At 35.4% G+C, this 17,867-nt stretch overlaps 1 protein-coding gene across 1 annotated transcript; it reads right to left on the bottom strand.

The window, feature by feature from the left end:
- Positions 1-1,203: 1,203 nt before the first annotated feature.
- Positions 1,204-11,520, bottom strand: LOC130051678 (complement C1q-like protein 4). Its single transcript, XM_056154037.1, has 3 exons — positions 11,285-11,520; positions 2,835-2,994; positions 1,204-1,668 (listed from the first exon to the last, which is right to left on the bottom strand). Exons 2-3 carry the CDS (start codon positions 2,992-2,994, stop codon positions 1,277-1,279), a joined length of 552 nt encoding a protein of 183 aa, XP_056010012.1. The 5' UTR covers positions 11,285-11,520; the 3' UTR covers positions 1,204-1,276.
- Between the last annotated feature and the right edge of the window lie 6,347 nt (positions 11,521-17,867).

Here is a 17,867-nt window from a genome sequence, read left to right as displayed (position 1 = left end):
GACTTTCAAATTTTTTTTCAGAGTGCGTAATTTTCATAGTTCGTTTTTACACCGCACTTTTGTGTCATCATTACACCATAATCGACACAAATTCCAGCATTGTCACAAAGAATAAAAACCATTTGGTAATGGTATGCGATGTCTAATGCAGATATTCTGCAGAACAACACATGTTACGGTTATACCACATGTCCTCTGAACGCAATCAAGAAGAGTGCTGCCGCTTCTGTCTTAACATCTGAATCTCGATTTCAAAACACCGAAGGTCCGTTCAATTACAGAATGTGTGCTATATTGAATCGCTCTTCTGCTTCCGTGGTTGGATTCAGCACCAGAGTCAGAAGCCAGGGGTGCAATGGATACCCGCCAATTCCGAGTAGCCATCTCTCTGATATAGTACCGTTTTCAAAGAGGTCGTGTAGTGAAGAGTTTTTCCAAACATAGGATTTGTGTTTGACACCCGCTAAAACATTTACGATAATTTCACTTTCACACACCCCTTAAACATGAATGGAATGGTAGTTTTCTTCTGTTTATGAACATATGTTCATACATGCATCTTAACACAACCATAACTTGGAAGTATGCTGCCAATGCACGTGATCGTGTAGTAGGTCGCCAACACTGTTATCAAAGACCGCGAAATTCTGTACTTACTCACGATAGCATCGTCGTTTAAGTTATCTAGCGATTGTCAATGTCTCTAAGTATCCTTTCACGCGTACGGTTTCTTTGAGCTCTTCGCATCAACATCATTTACACAAACTTGGAAAGATCTTAGGACAAGTGTTATGCTGCCCTAAAATTACGACGAACTTATGGCGAGACCTAAATTTAAGAAAGCTTTGAGAAACATGCTGAATACTAAGACGTGTCCTAAGACATAGTTAGCACGCCTTGGTCCTAAGATAGCTTCATGAACATGCTAGCAGGTAAATAAGTTAATTGTTTGATGACGGTAACTAACTAGAAACTGATCGGCTTTTACATTTGCATCTCTTAACAATGCAATGTGAATATTCGGTAGTTAATTCAACTTTTAAATGTGTCCTGCGAGAAATCTGCGAGAATTCTAAGCTTATAGATGACCAGAGTTTCCATCCCACCATTTAATAGGCGAGTATATGTATTCTCGTTTTGAAATGTAAATCATAGCTGTGTATATCAACTTTTGTCCACTCATAATGTTCAATACCTTCATCCTTGTGAAGTATTCAGTAAACAAACGCGTACATAAAAGTCTTTATTTCAACATGTTTGAAAAGCAATTCAACAGTTAGTAAATTTTCCAACCAGAGAACGAGGAAAAAATTTCTCTTGCATAGGCTGCTAGATATCCTGATGCAATGTTGACCGTGTCACCTTTTTTCAGATGAACAAGAATGGTGTTCGAGCCACTGCTCCAAACCTTTTGTGAAGTATGACGATTGTTGAAAGCTGTATATCCTTTGTAATGACCGTTCACCCTTAAGTAAGGATGAGCCGCTTTTGACGGATTCGTCAGTGTAGCCCAAGTAAAGCCATATGTTCCGCCAACAGGAGCTGTAAAGGTTCCCGTAGCCTTATTGTAGGCGTTACCGTCATTTACAAGAACTGTGTCAAAGATCCACGTCTCGTGTTGTTTGTACGTTCTGGCTGAAGACTGTCGGGCTGAGAATGCAATGCCCCCTACAAATTTCACATTTGAATTTATCAAGATTGTAAACTACTTTGATAACATATTTTTGCAGAATGTTTATAAATGTTGTACATTATTTTTCCTTCGTACTATCTCAAAATCCATTTTATAAACTCATTTGAAACTTATTTAATAAACATAGGTATCCTAAAATTTAAAAAAAAAAAAATTATGAATGGTTAGTGATAAAATTGGAGAGCTACATCGGCATGGTTGAAATTGTGCGTGAAGCTTTTAGACTTTTCAACATTATTCATTTTATGGCTATTATCAATTAAACCGATTTCAAAGCATAAAAATCTCTTATAACGACAGATGATGGATAATCCATCGTTAATTTCGAGGAAAAATGTATCTTAGATCCACTCGCACACCTGCTACACAAACATCTCTGCAGATTCTATTAGCAATAGGACTTTTTTCATACCCTGATTTCCGTCGCTTTTTGACGACGATTTTTTTAAACCTTTTCTCAGGTATATGACTGATGAACGTCATCAATGTATTGACTGGCATGAGTAAGGAGTTTATCAAGCGATAATTTTATTTATTATATACCCATCAATGTTTCGTTTTTTGATATTGTGGATTTTACAGAGTATGATCCGATTTTCCGGATCCCCACACTGGTTTTCTGAATCCTTATCACTCAGTATCCTCAGAAACTGATGACGTCACCATGCATCAACGCCATGTTTTACAAAACAGCGTACACAAAATATAATTTCACTGTATGTCTGTGTCTTTGATAATTTGAATTACATTTATTATCTGATGAATGTGGATTTAAAAACACATAAGGGGGTAAATAACAAATTTATCATTACAGTAACTTGATTCGAAGAGATGGATCACGTCTCGACAGGCGCGGATCACCAGATAGGCCCGATGATCCGCGCTTATCGACTGGACGTGATCCGACTGTTCGGATCAAGTTACTGTATATATAGATAGATAGAAAAATAGATAGAAAAATAGATAGATAGATAGATAGATAGATAGATAGATAGATAGATAGATAGATAGATAGATAGATATACATACATGTATATATATATAACAAATTGATAAAAAACATTATGTGCACATTAGACATTTTCAGTATACCTGAAGATACATATACAATAAAAATAGTTAATCATAACTAATAAATTACCATTATGACTTATATATCCACCACTTCTGATGATCGAATCTAGTCCTTTTTCCAAGCTATTTGCTTGGGATCGCAAATACTCCAGAAAAGGCTTATGACTGCAAACTGAGTGTATCAAAGCAATGCTCGCCAAAAAAATGAATTCACTTCTTTTCGTCATCTGAAATTGATCATTTCTCAATTTTGAGAAACCTATTGTACATGTATATCATTGATTTATCATATATTTAGCAATCATATATTAGATTCTCCCAAAATGCATATCAACCGGGAACCATTGGGATCCGGGTGAGAATAGGTCCTCAGAACGCCTTACTTGTCGCAAAAGACGATTATATGGGGCGGTCCTTCAAATGAGACCGCAAAAACCTAGGCCTCGCGTCACATCAGTTGTGGCACGATAAAGACCCCAATTCCTGGATCTACCCCTGAATGGTGACGTCTCCATATGAGTGAAAAAATTCTCGAGAGGGACGTTAAAGAATATAAAATCAATCAATCATGATCATGTAAGAAAGAAAATCTTGCTATGGCCTTCAACACAACATTTAAATGCATCGACGAAATGGAATCTATTAACAATACTCACTCATTTATATGCATCCATATATCCCAGTCAACTCGATATAAAAGACAACAGAGGGTACTGACTAAAACCCGGTCTCGGTCCCGGTCTTCGGTCTCGGTCCCGTGACTAAAACCCGGTCTTCGGTCCCGGTCCCATATACTTTTATTCAATAAAAATAGAATATATCAGGATATTTGAGCCCCATTTCTCAATAACTTAGGTATGACATCTCATTCCTGCATTCTGATAGTAAATTGATCATATTATTTTCTTCTTTTTGTAAAATAATATGTGAAAACTCCGGGACCGGTGGGACCGAGAAATAAAAACAATGCTAAAAGCCGGTCCCGGTCTCGACATTTTTCCTCAATAGCCGCTTTAATCTACCTTTTCATAAAAAAATATAAGGAAGTGATACTCAATGGCATCCCTTTGTATACATATATTTCTGATTTATTGTGTGTATAGGTTTTTTATTCCAATATTCTCTATACATGTATTTATGTCAGAATCTAACTCAACTACATCACCGTGTACAATGCCACATGCGGGGACCGTGATCGGTGTAGCGCGGGGATGTGAATTCGAAGCGAAGAAAGTAGGTCAATAAGTATTCAAAGACTGATTGTGTTTAATCAAAATAAATCTAGATAGCCAAAAGTATTGCACGGAAGGCAGTGGTTATTGGCAAGCTAGCACTAGCAACTGGGGAGTTTAGAACTCTTTGGAAATACCCAAACACTTCGACAATATACAAGTAGGGTAGGCGCCGGGTATATTTTTCGGTGTATTTAATGAGAAATCTCCACTCCTACTGCATAAACTCCAAAGTTTTTTTGACCAGAAACATTACCTTTGAATGGGACTCAATATTCGACTGGAAAAAAACAACACAAAATCATGATATGCCGAGTATTTGACTGAAAACCCTGTGTGGCGTAGGGGGGGGGTGAAAATCTTGTGGCGTAGGGGGACCGAGACTCCCAAAGTTTCTTACCAAAATCCTCATCTTGAACACAGTGAATATATAAATATCAAATTCAAACTTGTTCAAAGTTACTCTGATATTCGTACGATAAACCGATAATGATGTGTGTGACTTTCAATGCCATTAAATTTTCATTAAAAACATTTTCTAAAATACCACAATACCAGATGATTAAGACAGTTTCATATTTTAATGAAATTGACATGAACTATTGATAATTTCAGATAATGCAATGACCAGAAAGAAAAACAATTTTTGGTTAAATAAACACAGGCACATGAGGTATGGATACTACTTATAGCCCCCCCCCCCCCTTATTTTTTGCACCATAATATCTTTGAAATGTGTGGATTCCCTGTCTATCTCACCCTAATATTGATTTATGTACAATCGTTTCACTTTTTTGTAAGCTTTAGATATTTACCTTGTACTGGTATTAAAGCTTACAAAAAGTATGAAACGATTACATAACTAGAAATTAGGATGAGATAGACAGGGAATCCACAAATATCGGAAAATTGTCGCCACAAAAACATCAGGGGGTGGGGGGGGGGGGTGAGTAGTATCCTTACTTAAGGTGCCTGTGTAAATAAACCGTAACGAGTAAAACTGCTTTAAAAAATAAAGAGGATTTAGAATCACTACCTAAATGTATTACTCCAAAAAAGATGTAATCTGAATCCTTCTTGGTCCATTAAGCGCAAATCACTCTTAAGAAACTTTACGACCGAAACGTCAACGAATTTCCTATATTTTTGCAGTTACTGCCCTTTCACAGGAAATTGAGGGCGTGCTTAATACTGCGTATCGATGCGGTCCTAAGCTTCAGATAAAATACATGTAGTATGAACAAAGCTTACGGTAATAAAATCTTTATTATGCTGATCTCGAGCTTTAATAGGTTGCATCATATCTCTAAAAATAACAAGGTTTAGGTTCTTCGATGTTATGAAAAACACTGTTTAGAAAAGTATGGATGACGGAGGGGGGGGGGGGGAGCAGTCATGTCTAAGGTTTAATTCTGTCAAAGTTATGATACAATTACATGTAATACCAAGAATTTCACGAATATCCAGAAATAAAGCAAGACGAAAGCATATGATATAAATGTTTTCAGGCACGTAGGAGTTTTTTCTTCTTCAAAAAAGTGGGGAGGGGGGGGGGGGGGAGACGTCCACTTCACAAGCGTCTGAAAATTCTTGAAAAGAAAAAAGAAACAAATATAACAAAACCCAGTTTAAATCCTAAATCGCGGGGGATGGAGGGCAAGAGATTGATCGGTTCCTTAAATTTTACAATTCAAATGTTATTTTATTAATGGAGGTAGTTTATAGATCAAACTTTGTTCGTAAAATTAACTAACTATGCATGTACAGTAAAAAAAAAAAAAAAAAAAAAAAAAACAACCTTTGGCACTCCCTTCTATTGCTACGTGTTTGATAATTATTTTTGTGTACATTTGAGTAAGTTGATTTACGCTAACATTGATTTTCAAAAGATCGAATTACACATAAGTAAACATATTTCAACAAAAATATTGCATTAGAGAAGCGTGTTCGATAAAATTAACATGTTGCGATCATTGACTCCTGATGTACATATATATTTTTGTCCACAGTGTGAAATGATTACAAGATAATACTTGCATGCTTTGGTTGTACATGTAATTTCTGAAAAGTAATAATGAAAACTTGATATTTTAATGACATCCTTACCCTGGTATAATTTTTTTAGGACTGCGAAAAATCACACAAGGGACACATAAATATAATCAATGACTAAAAGTATTGTACAGCGTCAGCAATATCATTTCAAATTGTCAGTAATTACACTATTCCTTAACTGGCACTTATTTACATGTACAATCAGAAATAGTAAATCCTTATAATGCTGCAATGAATTGAGGACAGCCAGAGTTTATTTTAACATGGACCGCAAGCATTCTCTCGCCAAAGGGTGCGTTACGCAAGATTCCCTTACATCTCTGTCAACACTTGCAATCACGTGACAATACAATCAAATGATATACACAGCCATTCTCATTTCCTTTCCTTTTAAAAGTTCTGGCAACATGTGATACATCAGGCTCTTTCATAGCGCACTGGCATTTTGATAAGTACATTTTTACCATTAAACTGTTTGTCTCTTATTTTACAAGTCTTATGGAATGTTTTACAGCCTTTCTTACTTTTGATACCATGTTTACAGTGATCTCTACCACGTGAATGACCTACATCATACGCATATTACGAAGTAGTTCCAAATTTAGTATCAGAAAACCGCGATTTTAAACAATTTACAGTAAGCACCCATCAAATTGCACCAAAAGCATTCCATAATATGACTAAATATTTAGTCCAAAACATAAATGTTGAATTATTAGAAACTTTTACAAGATTTCTGTAAAAAGCCGTTGACAGAGGTCTAGTGCTCGTACAATCTAATTAGAATTAGATGTTAGATCCGCTCACATACTCGCTACACAAACATCTAACATCCCATAGAGGGTCACGTCAGAGGTCAAATTTGCAACAGCCAATCAAATTTCCCCCTTCATATCGCAATTCCATGTATTGTTTACGTAAGGAAGAGAAAAAATGGCAGCACCCACGATCATGACTTATTTATCGCGTGTTTTGTTTAAATTTTAAACTATGGCGACATCGGGGGATCTTTTCATGTATACTTCAACAAAGATGACGTGTAGCGAGTATGTGAGCGGATCTAACATCTAATTTTAATTAGATAGGTGCTCGTAGCGCACGAACCTTTGAGTGGAGAATAGGACCGCAACGCGTTATGTGCCACCTGTATTCAGGGGGAAATATCTCGCGCTGCACTGTGAAAAATGCCTTAAGTTTGATTTTGACGCATATAATATTTCTCACACAAATCGTATATATGTGCTTGTTTGGTTGGGATTCCATCATTTCCTCTACATGCAATCAGTTTTACTCTGCAAAACACACACAAGTTTAAACATATATAGATAACAGTCAATCATACACTGTGATTTTACTTGGGTTCCCTTTGAACAAAATGATTTGAGAATTTTCCATATAATTTTGAATAAAGACAATATTCGCTGTGCTGAAGATGTGTATTTTAGTGAGAAACTTTGCTTACGTTAAAAGGATTCTCGGCCCCCTTACGCCACAAGATTTTCACCCCCCTACGCCACACAGGGTTTTCAGTCAAATACTCGGCATATCATGATTTTGTGTTGGGTTTTTTTCAGTCGAATATTGAGTCCCATTCAAAGGTAATGTTTCTGGTCAAAAAAACTTTGGAGTTTATGCAGTAGGAGTGGAGATTTCTCATTAAATACACCGAAAAATATACCCGGCGCCTACCCTACTTGTATATTGTCGAAGTGTTTGGGTATTTCCAAAGAGTTCTAAACTCCCCAGTTGCTAGTGCTAGCTTGCCAATAACCACTGCCTTCCGTGCAATACTTTTGGCTATCTAGATTTATTTTGATTAAACACAATCAGTCTTTGAATACTTATTGACCTACTTTCTTCGCTTCGAATTCATATCCCCACGCTACACCGATCACGGTCCCAGCATGTGACATTGTACACGGTGTATCCGAAAGACTTCTAAATGCCGAGCGTTTGTCGAAAGAGCAATCACTACCTATTTTAATGTCTTAGGTTTGACACGGCCATGGCACGAGTGGGGCTCGAACTCACGAAGCGAACGCTCTACCACTGAGCTACCGCGGCCGGTGCGACATTCTTTGAATAAAATTAAATTAAAAACTCTTGTAAATATATACTCAAAAATTTACAGTTGTAGAGATATAAATGGAAATAGTTTCAAAAGACAACCTGTCTTTTTACAAACGTTCTGTCCGAAACGAGCCGAGTGCTGATACATAACTGTCTTACTAACACAACACGTGCTATTTCCCTAGCAATTCTTATATCTGTGCATATCTAACTACAGTTTAGTATTTTACAATTGATTTAGCAGAATTAATATAGTTTCTTTCCGACCATGTGTGATAAAAGCGCGCAATGAAAACATCATGAAAATAAGCCCAATTGAAGATGTCCGCAATTTGATTAATTAACTAAATATCTTGACCTATTCCTTTCATCCGAGAAGAAATCAAAGTTGCACAAGTTATTATTGTGATACGGGGCCTCGGTTTTGGGGGGTCTCATTCTAACCCGGATCCCCACGAGAGTTCTTTCTTATAGAAGTTTTTATTGATATAGAGGTTTTTAAAAATGAATTGTGCCTCATAATAATACAACAACTTGTCAGATTTTAGAGAAATTACTCATCATATCCAATTACAAAGAAAAACATTACGACTGTAAACATATATCGTAGTCATAAATTAGTTAACAATTATCTATTAAACCTATAATGAAAATAAATTAGTTTGACAAAAAATAAGATTATTTTGGCGCATTCAAATAATATTAACACATGAAGAAAAACTTATATACTGTACGTCTTCTTGCTTTCCATGTGAACAATATGGTGCATCAAGGATGTTAAGTCTGTTCATTGCGTGAACCCTAAGGTCCACGCAGAAAATGTACGCGAGGTTTAACCGGATGCTATGGGGGAAGTAAGCTTGCACATACACATATATACGTTTATCTGAATCATCAGCTGATGACGTGACCTCTTTTATAGATTGGAACCTTCCAGGGTAGCACATGACCGTTTATATGTGAAAAAAGCTTGAGCATGCACAAGCACATGTTTATCGATAAACAATTAAATGTCAAGGGAATTATCTTTAAAAATATGTTCTTTATGAAAGGTGAAGATAGCGAACAGTGATCAATCTCATAACTCCTACAAGCAATACAAAACAGAGAGTTGGGCAAGCACGGACCCCTGGATACACCAGAGGTGGGATTAGGTGTCTATGAGGAGTAAGTATCCCCTGCCGACCAGTCACACCCGCCGTGAGCCCTATATCTTGATCAGGTAAACGGAGTTATCCGTAGTCAAAATCAATGTACCAAGAACGGCCTAACAATCGGTATGAAACACGTCAAACAGCATCTGACCCAATGATAGGTTGTATAGCCAAACTATATCGTTACAAATATAACGACCATAGAATTTGCGAAATACTGGCTTTCAACGAGACTGTTGAAACCCCTGCACCATTAACTTGTTTGTCAGTAGCCTGCCTCGATTTAAAAACTTTTCATACGCAGAATAAGATCTTGTGTATCGAATCAGTTGAGATATATAAACACCATATGCAGGTGATAATGCAATATTCTACATCACTATGGGAAGTTGATGATGGAGAAGCTAAAATAATCCCGTTTGTCATAAAGTTGAACTGTTTGTTTGCCGTTAATATCTATTTTGAATAAAATATCTAAGTATGAAGCAGAAGTGGACGCTCTGTGGTGTCTTTTATTTCGAGTTCACAGGAATATATCAAATCGACATCTGAATGAAAATTACCATTGTTGATATGAGTTGTTTTACATCACGAGGCATTTCACCTTGATGATAGTTTGTATCTTATTATTTCTAAAGATTCCATGTCTTTATCAATTCCGGTCGTAAGTTATGCCAGTTTTATGTCCAAGGTCAGGGGTTAAGGTCACTTAGTCACTTGACCTTAATACTGACCTTAACTAAAAATTGGTAGATCCTTTCATCATTTCAGAAGACACCACTTCTCTATTAGACTTAATTTTGGCTCATTGCGTAGATTTGTGAACGAGAGGTTTGAACCCTGTTCGTGTCTATTCTGCATCAAACTGAAGACGTAGAAATACATATAGGAAGTGGCTTCTCCTTTGCCAAGCGCTCGACATTTACAAGTGAGAGTCCTGGTATTTCAAATGAGATATTAGAAATAGCTGAGGCACCGAGTTGTTTCTAGGTTTGGTATAATAAAGAAGAGACATGCGTGGGTGTAAATTTGTGATACTTTACCCAGAGCTGGTGATGCCTCAATATGGGTGAAAATGTTTTAAATGGACGCAAATCAAATAAGTAAACAAAACAAACAAAAGTTCATCAACTTTCCATAGGTTTCAATCCCGTTTCTAAGTACAAACGATCTCTCTTGATACCAAAATTGGAAGACTTGTGACGATTTTTGCTTTAGTTAAATTGTATTGGGAAAATGTAATCAAAGAAAGCATAAATGAAAACTATTGAATTTAAAGCCAGCATCATAAATTTTCCAAACCCTTTAATAATTTCATCAGACGTGTTTACACTATGGTACTTCACCTACAGCTATTGAGGGAAAATTCTCGAAGGGACCAAGAACACCCTTTTTAGGACAGAGTAGTTTGAATTCAATCAATGATTTCATCTTTTGAACTGCTGGCGTAAGGCTTTCATCATTTGATATACTAGTCTAAAATTTTCAAGACGCACTTTAAAACTTCATCGTAGATTTCACATCGTTCAGGAAAATTGTCGTCACTTTCCTGGATTCTTCGACAATGCTGTGATCGTTGTTCTCCGAATTTTCATTGTAGAATTTTTTTTAAAAATGTTTTGTTCCCATTGACCACTTAATTGACCATTAAAACAAGATAAAACATCAACGCTAACAGTGTACATTCATAATCTTTAGATGTGATTTTTTTTTTTTTTTAAAGTGTACAGCGTTGTCATATTCCATTTTACAGAACTTCCCGTGCTTGCCATGGGTGCTATGTTTTCCTATGAATATATAAAATACCAAAGCGTACCCCTTACAAATCATGTCATAGCCGATACGTTTAGTGATACGAATATTATTTGAAGTCAATAGTGACTACCACCGACTCCCCCTGTTTAACTAAAGACCATTCAGAAATGAACCTATGATAAAACTTAAAGTTGCGGAAAGACAGACAAACTGTATGCAACCAAAACATGGTTTATCATATTCAGACCTACCTTTCGTAGAATAAAAGTTTAATGTTTGAAATCGCGACGTTATTCGACTTTTTATCTATGAATATATATTATTCTAACACACATGTCATAGTCGAAAAGTGATTTATTTGCAATTAAACAATTTTATCAATCTGCTGTTCGCCGTCACAAATTAAGTACGTCTACTTGATTAATTCATCTTGACGAAGACAATTTACAGTTTGTGTAACCAGGAAACGTTGTTTAAATAAAACAAACTTTCAAAGCATAACAAAAAAATCTTTGATTGCTCTCCAAAGTTTGAAATATTGCGGAAAGTGTTTCACACTCAGCTAATAAATTCCCGATCATAAAGATTGCAAATTTATCAAGTGCCAGATGTTAGGAAATCCAAGCATGTATTTTTCCCCCTCATAGTTTATATCATAAAAGCATGGCACCCGTTTCTTGTGTATGTTCGATATAAGATATATGAAACTGATTCTCATCTTTATGAAATCCCATAAGCGTCAATAGTAACAGACATCCCAAATTTTCATTGAACAACTAGACACCCTCAGTATCACACCTAGTAGTGAACTGCCAATTGAAAAAGTGAGAATAACAATGGCGGATTTAAGGGGGGCGCAGTCGGCTTTGCCCTGGACTCACTGGGGGCCTCAAGGCGGCCCCAGACCCCCTGCCTCATAAAGTGGTGCCACCCCCACCCCACACACCCACCCCCGTAACCACAATTTCTGGATCCGCCCCTGAACAAGCATGTCAATCTCATAAATCCTATAACGAAAACAAAATTCAAAGTAGGAAAAACACGGGTCCCTGGAAACACCAGAGGTCCAATTCCCTAAATCCGAAAAGGATATTTCAAAAACCTTAGTAAGCAATGAAAATAACCTAAAGGAAAATATCCATTTCTGAGTATACATTTGGCAAACTATCTTAAAGACCGAGAAAATAAGCACCGCCATCAAATACCTGGCCTGTGAATCCTTGTCAATCAGGAGAAATTGAGCTTCACATTAGATGCTAGAAATTGATGGACATTTAGTTACTAGTCTTTGTGTATACCCTATCTATCTTATCTTGCGATCGAGGCGCCCGTGCAATCTTTTGCTGCTTACCGCGTAATCCAACTGGAGAGGGAATTTTCATGTAGAAATACCCGGTAGTCATACAATAATAGTAGTAAATTTTGCATACAATTACATCAATTATAATGGAATATAGTAGGGTATGCTTAGGAATGGGTACGATTGATAATAATTATTATGGATTGTTAGAATATAATTTATTATTGTACGTTAATGAAATTTTGTTTACACTCATTTGAAAATTTATAAGCGTAATTTTCCCTCGAAACATGGCGACAAACGTGCATGTAACTGCAATATAATTAAAATTAGATGTTAGATCCACTCGCGTATTCGCATACATATGTATGCGAGTACGCGAGCGGATCTAACATCTAATTTTAATTAGATTGATGTAACTGTCAACTTATCGGAAGAGAAGTTAGCCGCTATAAGGGCTCTTTCTTGCGTATAATGGTTGGAATTGGGATCCAGAGGAAGAACAAATTCTTTTAAAACCCCTTCGCAACGAAGATGAACCCGACATTTGATAAAAAAAAAAAAAATGAGAGTATGTAGGTGGATACATCCTAAACATGTTTTTACATTTTGTCAGAAGGGCATCAAGTCCATTAAAACAAAATAATTTATAAATTCCCAAGGCGTACAATATCAGTTTATCATCTCGACTTTAGCTGTTTGATATATGTATCAAAGAGTTTCTTACTGAAACGAATAGTTTTAAAGGCTTATATATATTATATATTACATATTATATTACAAATAAAATTGTAATTAAATCAGTATAATTTTAGTTTAGTAAGTACAGTATGCAAGTATAAAACACTTATATCTATTTCGTATGTATCATACTTTCTCAGTAATACCGTAAAGTATATCTCTAAAATGTATCTCTATGAAAATTCATGTATCTGCATTCAAACTATCGGCAACATACACTTTTCGATACTCAGATCTATGCAATATCAATATTTGTTGTACAAAGCCTGACTGACTTTCCATAATCTGATTTCTAAAATTAAAACCAAAAAACGTGAGAGGGTAACCCTGCTATGGGGGAAGATCTACTATATAGCCATTTTTCCGAGGGGTAAAGCTACTACCGGTTTTAATCGAGTAACGTTGTAAAGTCAGTTTAGAAAGTCACGTACAGCTGATAACGTGCTTAAATTATATAATAATCCAACTTGTATCTACATCTTATGTAATTATAGTACGTTGTATTGGTACAGCATTAAAGCTGCTGCGTGTCGTTGGTAGTCCATTTAGTGTGTTATGTTGTTTTATTACTGATTTTGTGTCTTTTATATGAAATAACTGTTTAAATAAATATCGAATGACAAATTAATTGCAAGTTTAAAAATATGTTTTAAATTTATTTTTAAAAACAGCTAATCAATCTTCGAATCGAAGACACAGAGGGAGGCAGTTCCACAGGTTTGATGACTTCTTATGCTGTGGAGAGTGGGCACATTTGTTCATGTTATTTCTCCAGCTTTCTGCAAGGGTATATTTTTAAAGCTATATTTTTTTGGCGGAAGAATTGTTTAATCAAAAAGTTTTAATTCTACGGGGTTTTACCGTTTCTGTTATACCATATATATTGTTAGTATTTATACCCCTGTGAGTGTATTTCAATTTGTAATTATTCAAGTATCATTGACTTGGAACTATTTCAAATATTGTAAATTCATTAATTTGTTTGATATATTTCCGATTCTTAAAATCATCTATCTCAATTTACCCAAAAATTTGTATAAAGATTTAGCATTTTGGCCAAAAATTTCCCAATTGATATCTACATCCCCACTTTTTTTTAATTCCATCTTCACTTCTGATGTAAAACTGAATTTTTGCGCAATTTTGTAGAAACTGACAATATGGTAATTTTTCCCCGTACTTTAAGTGCAAGTAGGTCATTATTTACTTCCAATCTACTAAAATTATACTTTTTTCTATTTTTAAAAGTCATAAGTATATATCAATTTGATGTAGTAATTAATTTGTGTTGTTTATGATGTGTTAACGTGGACACCAACAGACAACACTAATTCATGCGAGTAAATAGTATGTAAATTTCAAGTGCAAAAAAGGTCAAGTTTAACACTCTGAGAGTTCATTCGTGCATTCCAACTTATTTCAAGTTCAAGTCTACATCCAGCATTTCCATCAAATATACTTCTACTATTGCATCCAAACTTTTTAGTTATAAACAAACTTTGCAGTGCCTAGATATTGACCATCTTATACTTAATCCACCTACGTGTTCTTGTTCATCGTCTTTTTTCAACTATAGTCCAGCTGGGCATGTCATTACTGCTAATGTTGATATAGTTGAAAATGAGGACCTCAAATCACTTATTCTACAAGGTCCTAAATACAGAGAACCTCGATCTTTTAATTGGCGACAAAACTTCATCTCTATTTTGAATTCTGTCGAGGATTATGCCAGATGATGGGCTAAATATGAAAAAGAAGACCTTGATACATTGTCAGAATGGATTAAAAGGATAAGAGGAATATTCCAATGCCACATTAGACATATTAAAACAAACGTTCGTACCATTTATCCTTCTGTGTTTAGTAAACCAGAAGTGATAAAAGAATCAGATAAGTTACATGAGGAATATGTTTTAGTTCCAGCTGACAAAGCTTGTAACAACATTGTCTTTGTTTGGAAGACTCGTTATTACAACTGTATTTTAAACGAACTTGCATTAATTCCACTTATGGTAATCGTCCTTATACTCCGACTGCCCTTTCAAAAGACGAAATTCTTCAAAACCATGCTTCAGTTTTAAACACATTTAATATCCCAGTCAATGGGTCGGATGAATATGAGTCACCGTACCTATACTGGATTCCTAAACTTCATAAAAACTCTTACAAAGATACATTGCTAGATTCAGTAAATGTTCTACCAAGCCCCTATCCTTGCTCCTCACGAAAATGTTAACAGCTGTGAAGGAGAAACTTCAAACGTACTGTACGACTACTTATGCCAGAAATGGTGTAAATCAAATGGATTCTAAAAAAATTCTAAAGACCTTTTATTAAACTTGAAATCGCAAAACTATTCTCAAATCAACATCAAAACGTATGACTTTTCAACACTTTACACGACAATTCCTCACAATAAATTAAAATCTAGAGTTTTTGACATCATAGACAATTGCTTCTGCAACAAAAATGGAAAACACAAATATTCCTATCTAGTGATCAGTCATCCAAAAAATTACTTTTCTTAAACGCCACTCTAATTCCCCGCTTAAGATCAATTCTTTGTAAAAATCAAAAAAATCAGATAGGGTCTGGCCACTCAATGTCACAGATTTCTTTGATTTTCACAGTATTAACTTTACTTGCACCATCTTACATAATTTCAACCCCACCACCAAATTTCTACCATCCGTTGCCATGGAAACCGACAGCAGTCTATGAGGGCTAATTGAACTGCAAAATTCAGCCTGTTTTGCCCGTGTTTTGTCCTTGTGGTATATAAAAAATTAAAGAAAGAACTAATTTTCTCCATAAATCTCGATTCCCCATAAAATTCCCTCCGTATTTATGATATCTATATCCATCTATGGTAAAGAGTGTGTTACTGACCGCTGTACCAATGTATTATAATTTGGCAATTTGCCAAAAAGGGATTTTTTGTTGGATTTCATTGATGAATTTAGATAATTTGGAAAATACATACAGCATAATCAACTGTCATCAAAGGATGTCCATATCAAAGACTCTTAATATATATAAAAAGATTAATGGTGAAACGTAGTGCAATTGATCTGTAGTAGCATGAAAACTGTAGATTTGGGCATTTTGCCAAAACGGGATTTTTTGTTGGATTTCGTTGATGAATTTAGATAATTTGGAAAATACATACAGCGTAATTAACTGTCATCAAAGGATGTCCATATCAAAGACTCTTAATGTATATAAAAAGATTAATGGTGAAACGTAGTACAATTGATCTATTGTAGTACGAAAAGTGTAGATTTGGGCATTTTGCCAAAAATTCATACTAATGACAAATAATACAACCTACACCATTTTCAGTTAAAATGAACAATATGAGCAATTGATATTTCAAAAATAAACATGGATAAGTTTAACATATTAATGAAAATTAGTTAGAGTGATTTAAAAAAAACCATGTAAACATAAACTGTAATCCAGTAGTACCCCTCCCCCTCCCCAAACACCAAGTAGATTTTTCAATCATTTCCATAAACGAGGTATATTACATGTACTGTATTACCATGTAAACTATTATCAATAACTATAAAAAAAAAAAAAAAAAAAAAAGTCTTCTCAAGATATTGGATATATACCAATTAATTGTTCATTGTACTGCCTTGTATTTGCTGACATTTGACCTGGAAATCATTAGGGTCATCTACTATTCATAACCAACCAACATATGAAATATCATAATTGAACAACAGGCCCAATATATTGGGGGGACACCATTGCATAGAGTACTAGCTACATTGCACCCAGCCATTTTTAACTGATTGATTTATTGATATTTTACGCCACACTCAACAATTTTTCAGTTTTCTGGTGGTGCCCAGTGTTTATTGGTGAAAGTGAGAACCCAGATACAATGTACCTGGGAAGAGACCACCGACCTTCAGAAAGTAAATTGGGAAACTTTCTCACTTACCAGCGCGAGCGGCATTCGAACCCGCGCCGACTGAGGCCGTGTGATTTTGAACGCTATGCTCCAACCACTCGGCCACGGAGGTCCCTGCCATTTTTAATCTTTTGACCTGAAAATCAATGGGGGTCATATACTACCAGTGACCAACCCCTGTATGAAATATCACTATCAATCAAAGGGTTCTGAAGAAACTGGTCAGACATCAATTGTACAGAGTATTGTATTGCACCTGGTGACCTTTGGATCAGAAAATCAATAGGTGTCATTCTCTACTGCAGAAACTGCGTGAAACTTTAAAATTTATTGAAGTTTGTTCAGTGTTACTGTAATCTATGTTGACATACCATTAATTAGTAAATCTATAATATTAACACAGAACAAATCCTTTTTGCAAAGTTGTTTATTCAACAAACATGGATCACAATGTTATCCAAACAACACAATCGCCTTTTTTTTTTTAAATCATTATAATAGTGATTTTCCTTCAACTGTTCAGTAATGAATCCTTATTCAGTAGGCTCACATAAGACACTTGCAAGTTAATTTTGCAATGTTTTAGTTACATTAGTCTTCTGACACCAAAACTTGATCTTAACTAAGTCATGGTGTTTCCTTAGAAGAATAGACTACCAGTTTACTGAATCAGGATGGACTTGTGTCGTGAGGTGTGTTCATTGACTGTAACACTAGCAGGTTTTTTTTTTCTTCCATTCTCAAGAGCTCTTCTTTGTCTTCTATATCATATAAGAGTCATGGAATGCATCTTCTGCTCTTCAAGTTCTAAAAAATGTGTTGAACAAATATTGAAAAGTTCATCTTATTTTTCACATTTTCATACAGTACA

The sequence above is a fragment of the Ostrea edulis genome, chromosome 2 (assembly GCF_947568905.1).
Source record: "Ostrea edulis chromosome 2, xbOstEdul1.1, whole genome shotgun sequence".
Lineage (NCBI taxonomy): Eukaryota > Metazoa > Mollusca > Bivalvia > Ostreida > Ostreidae > Ostrea > Ostrea edulis.
This window is presented reverse-complemented; position numbering and strand designations above follow the sequence as displayed.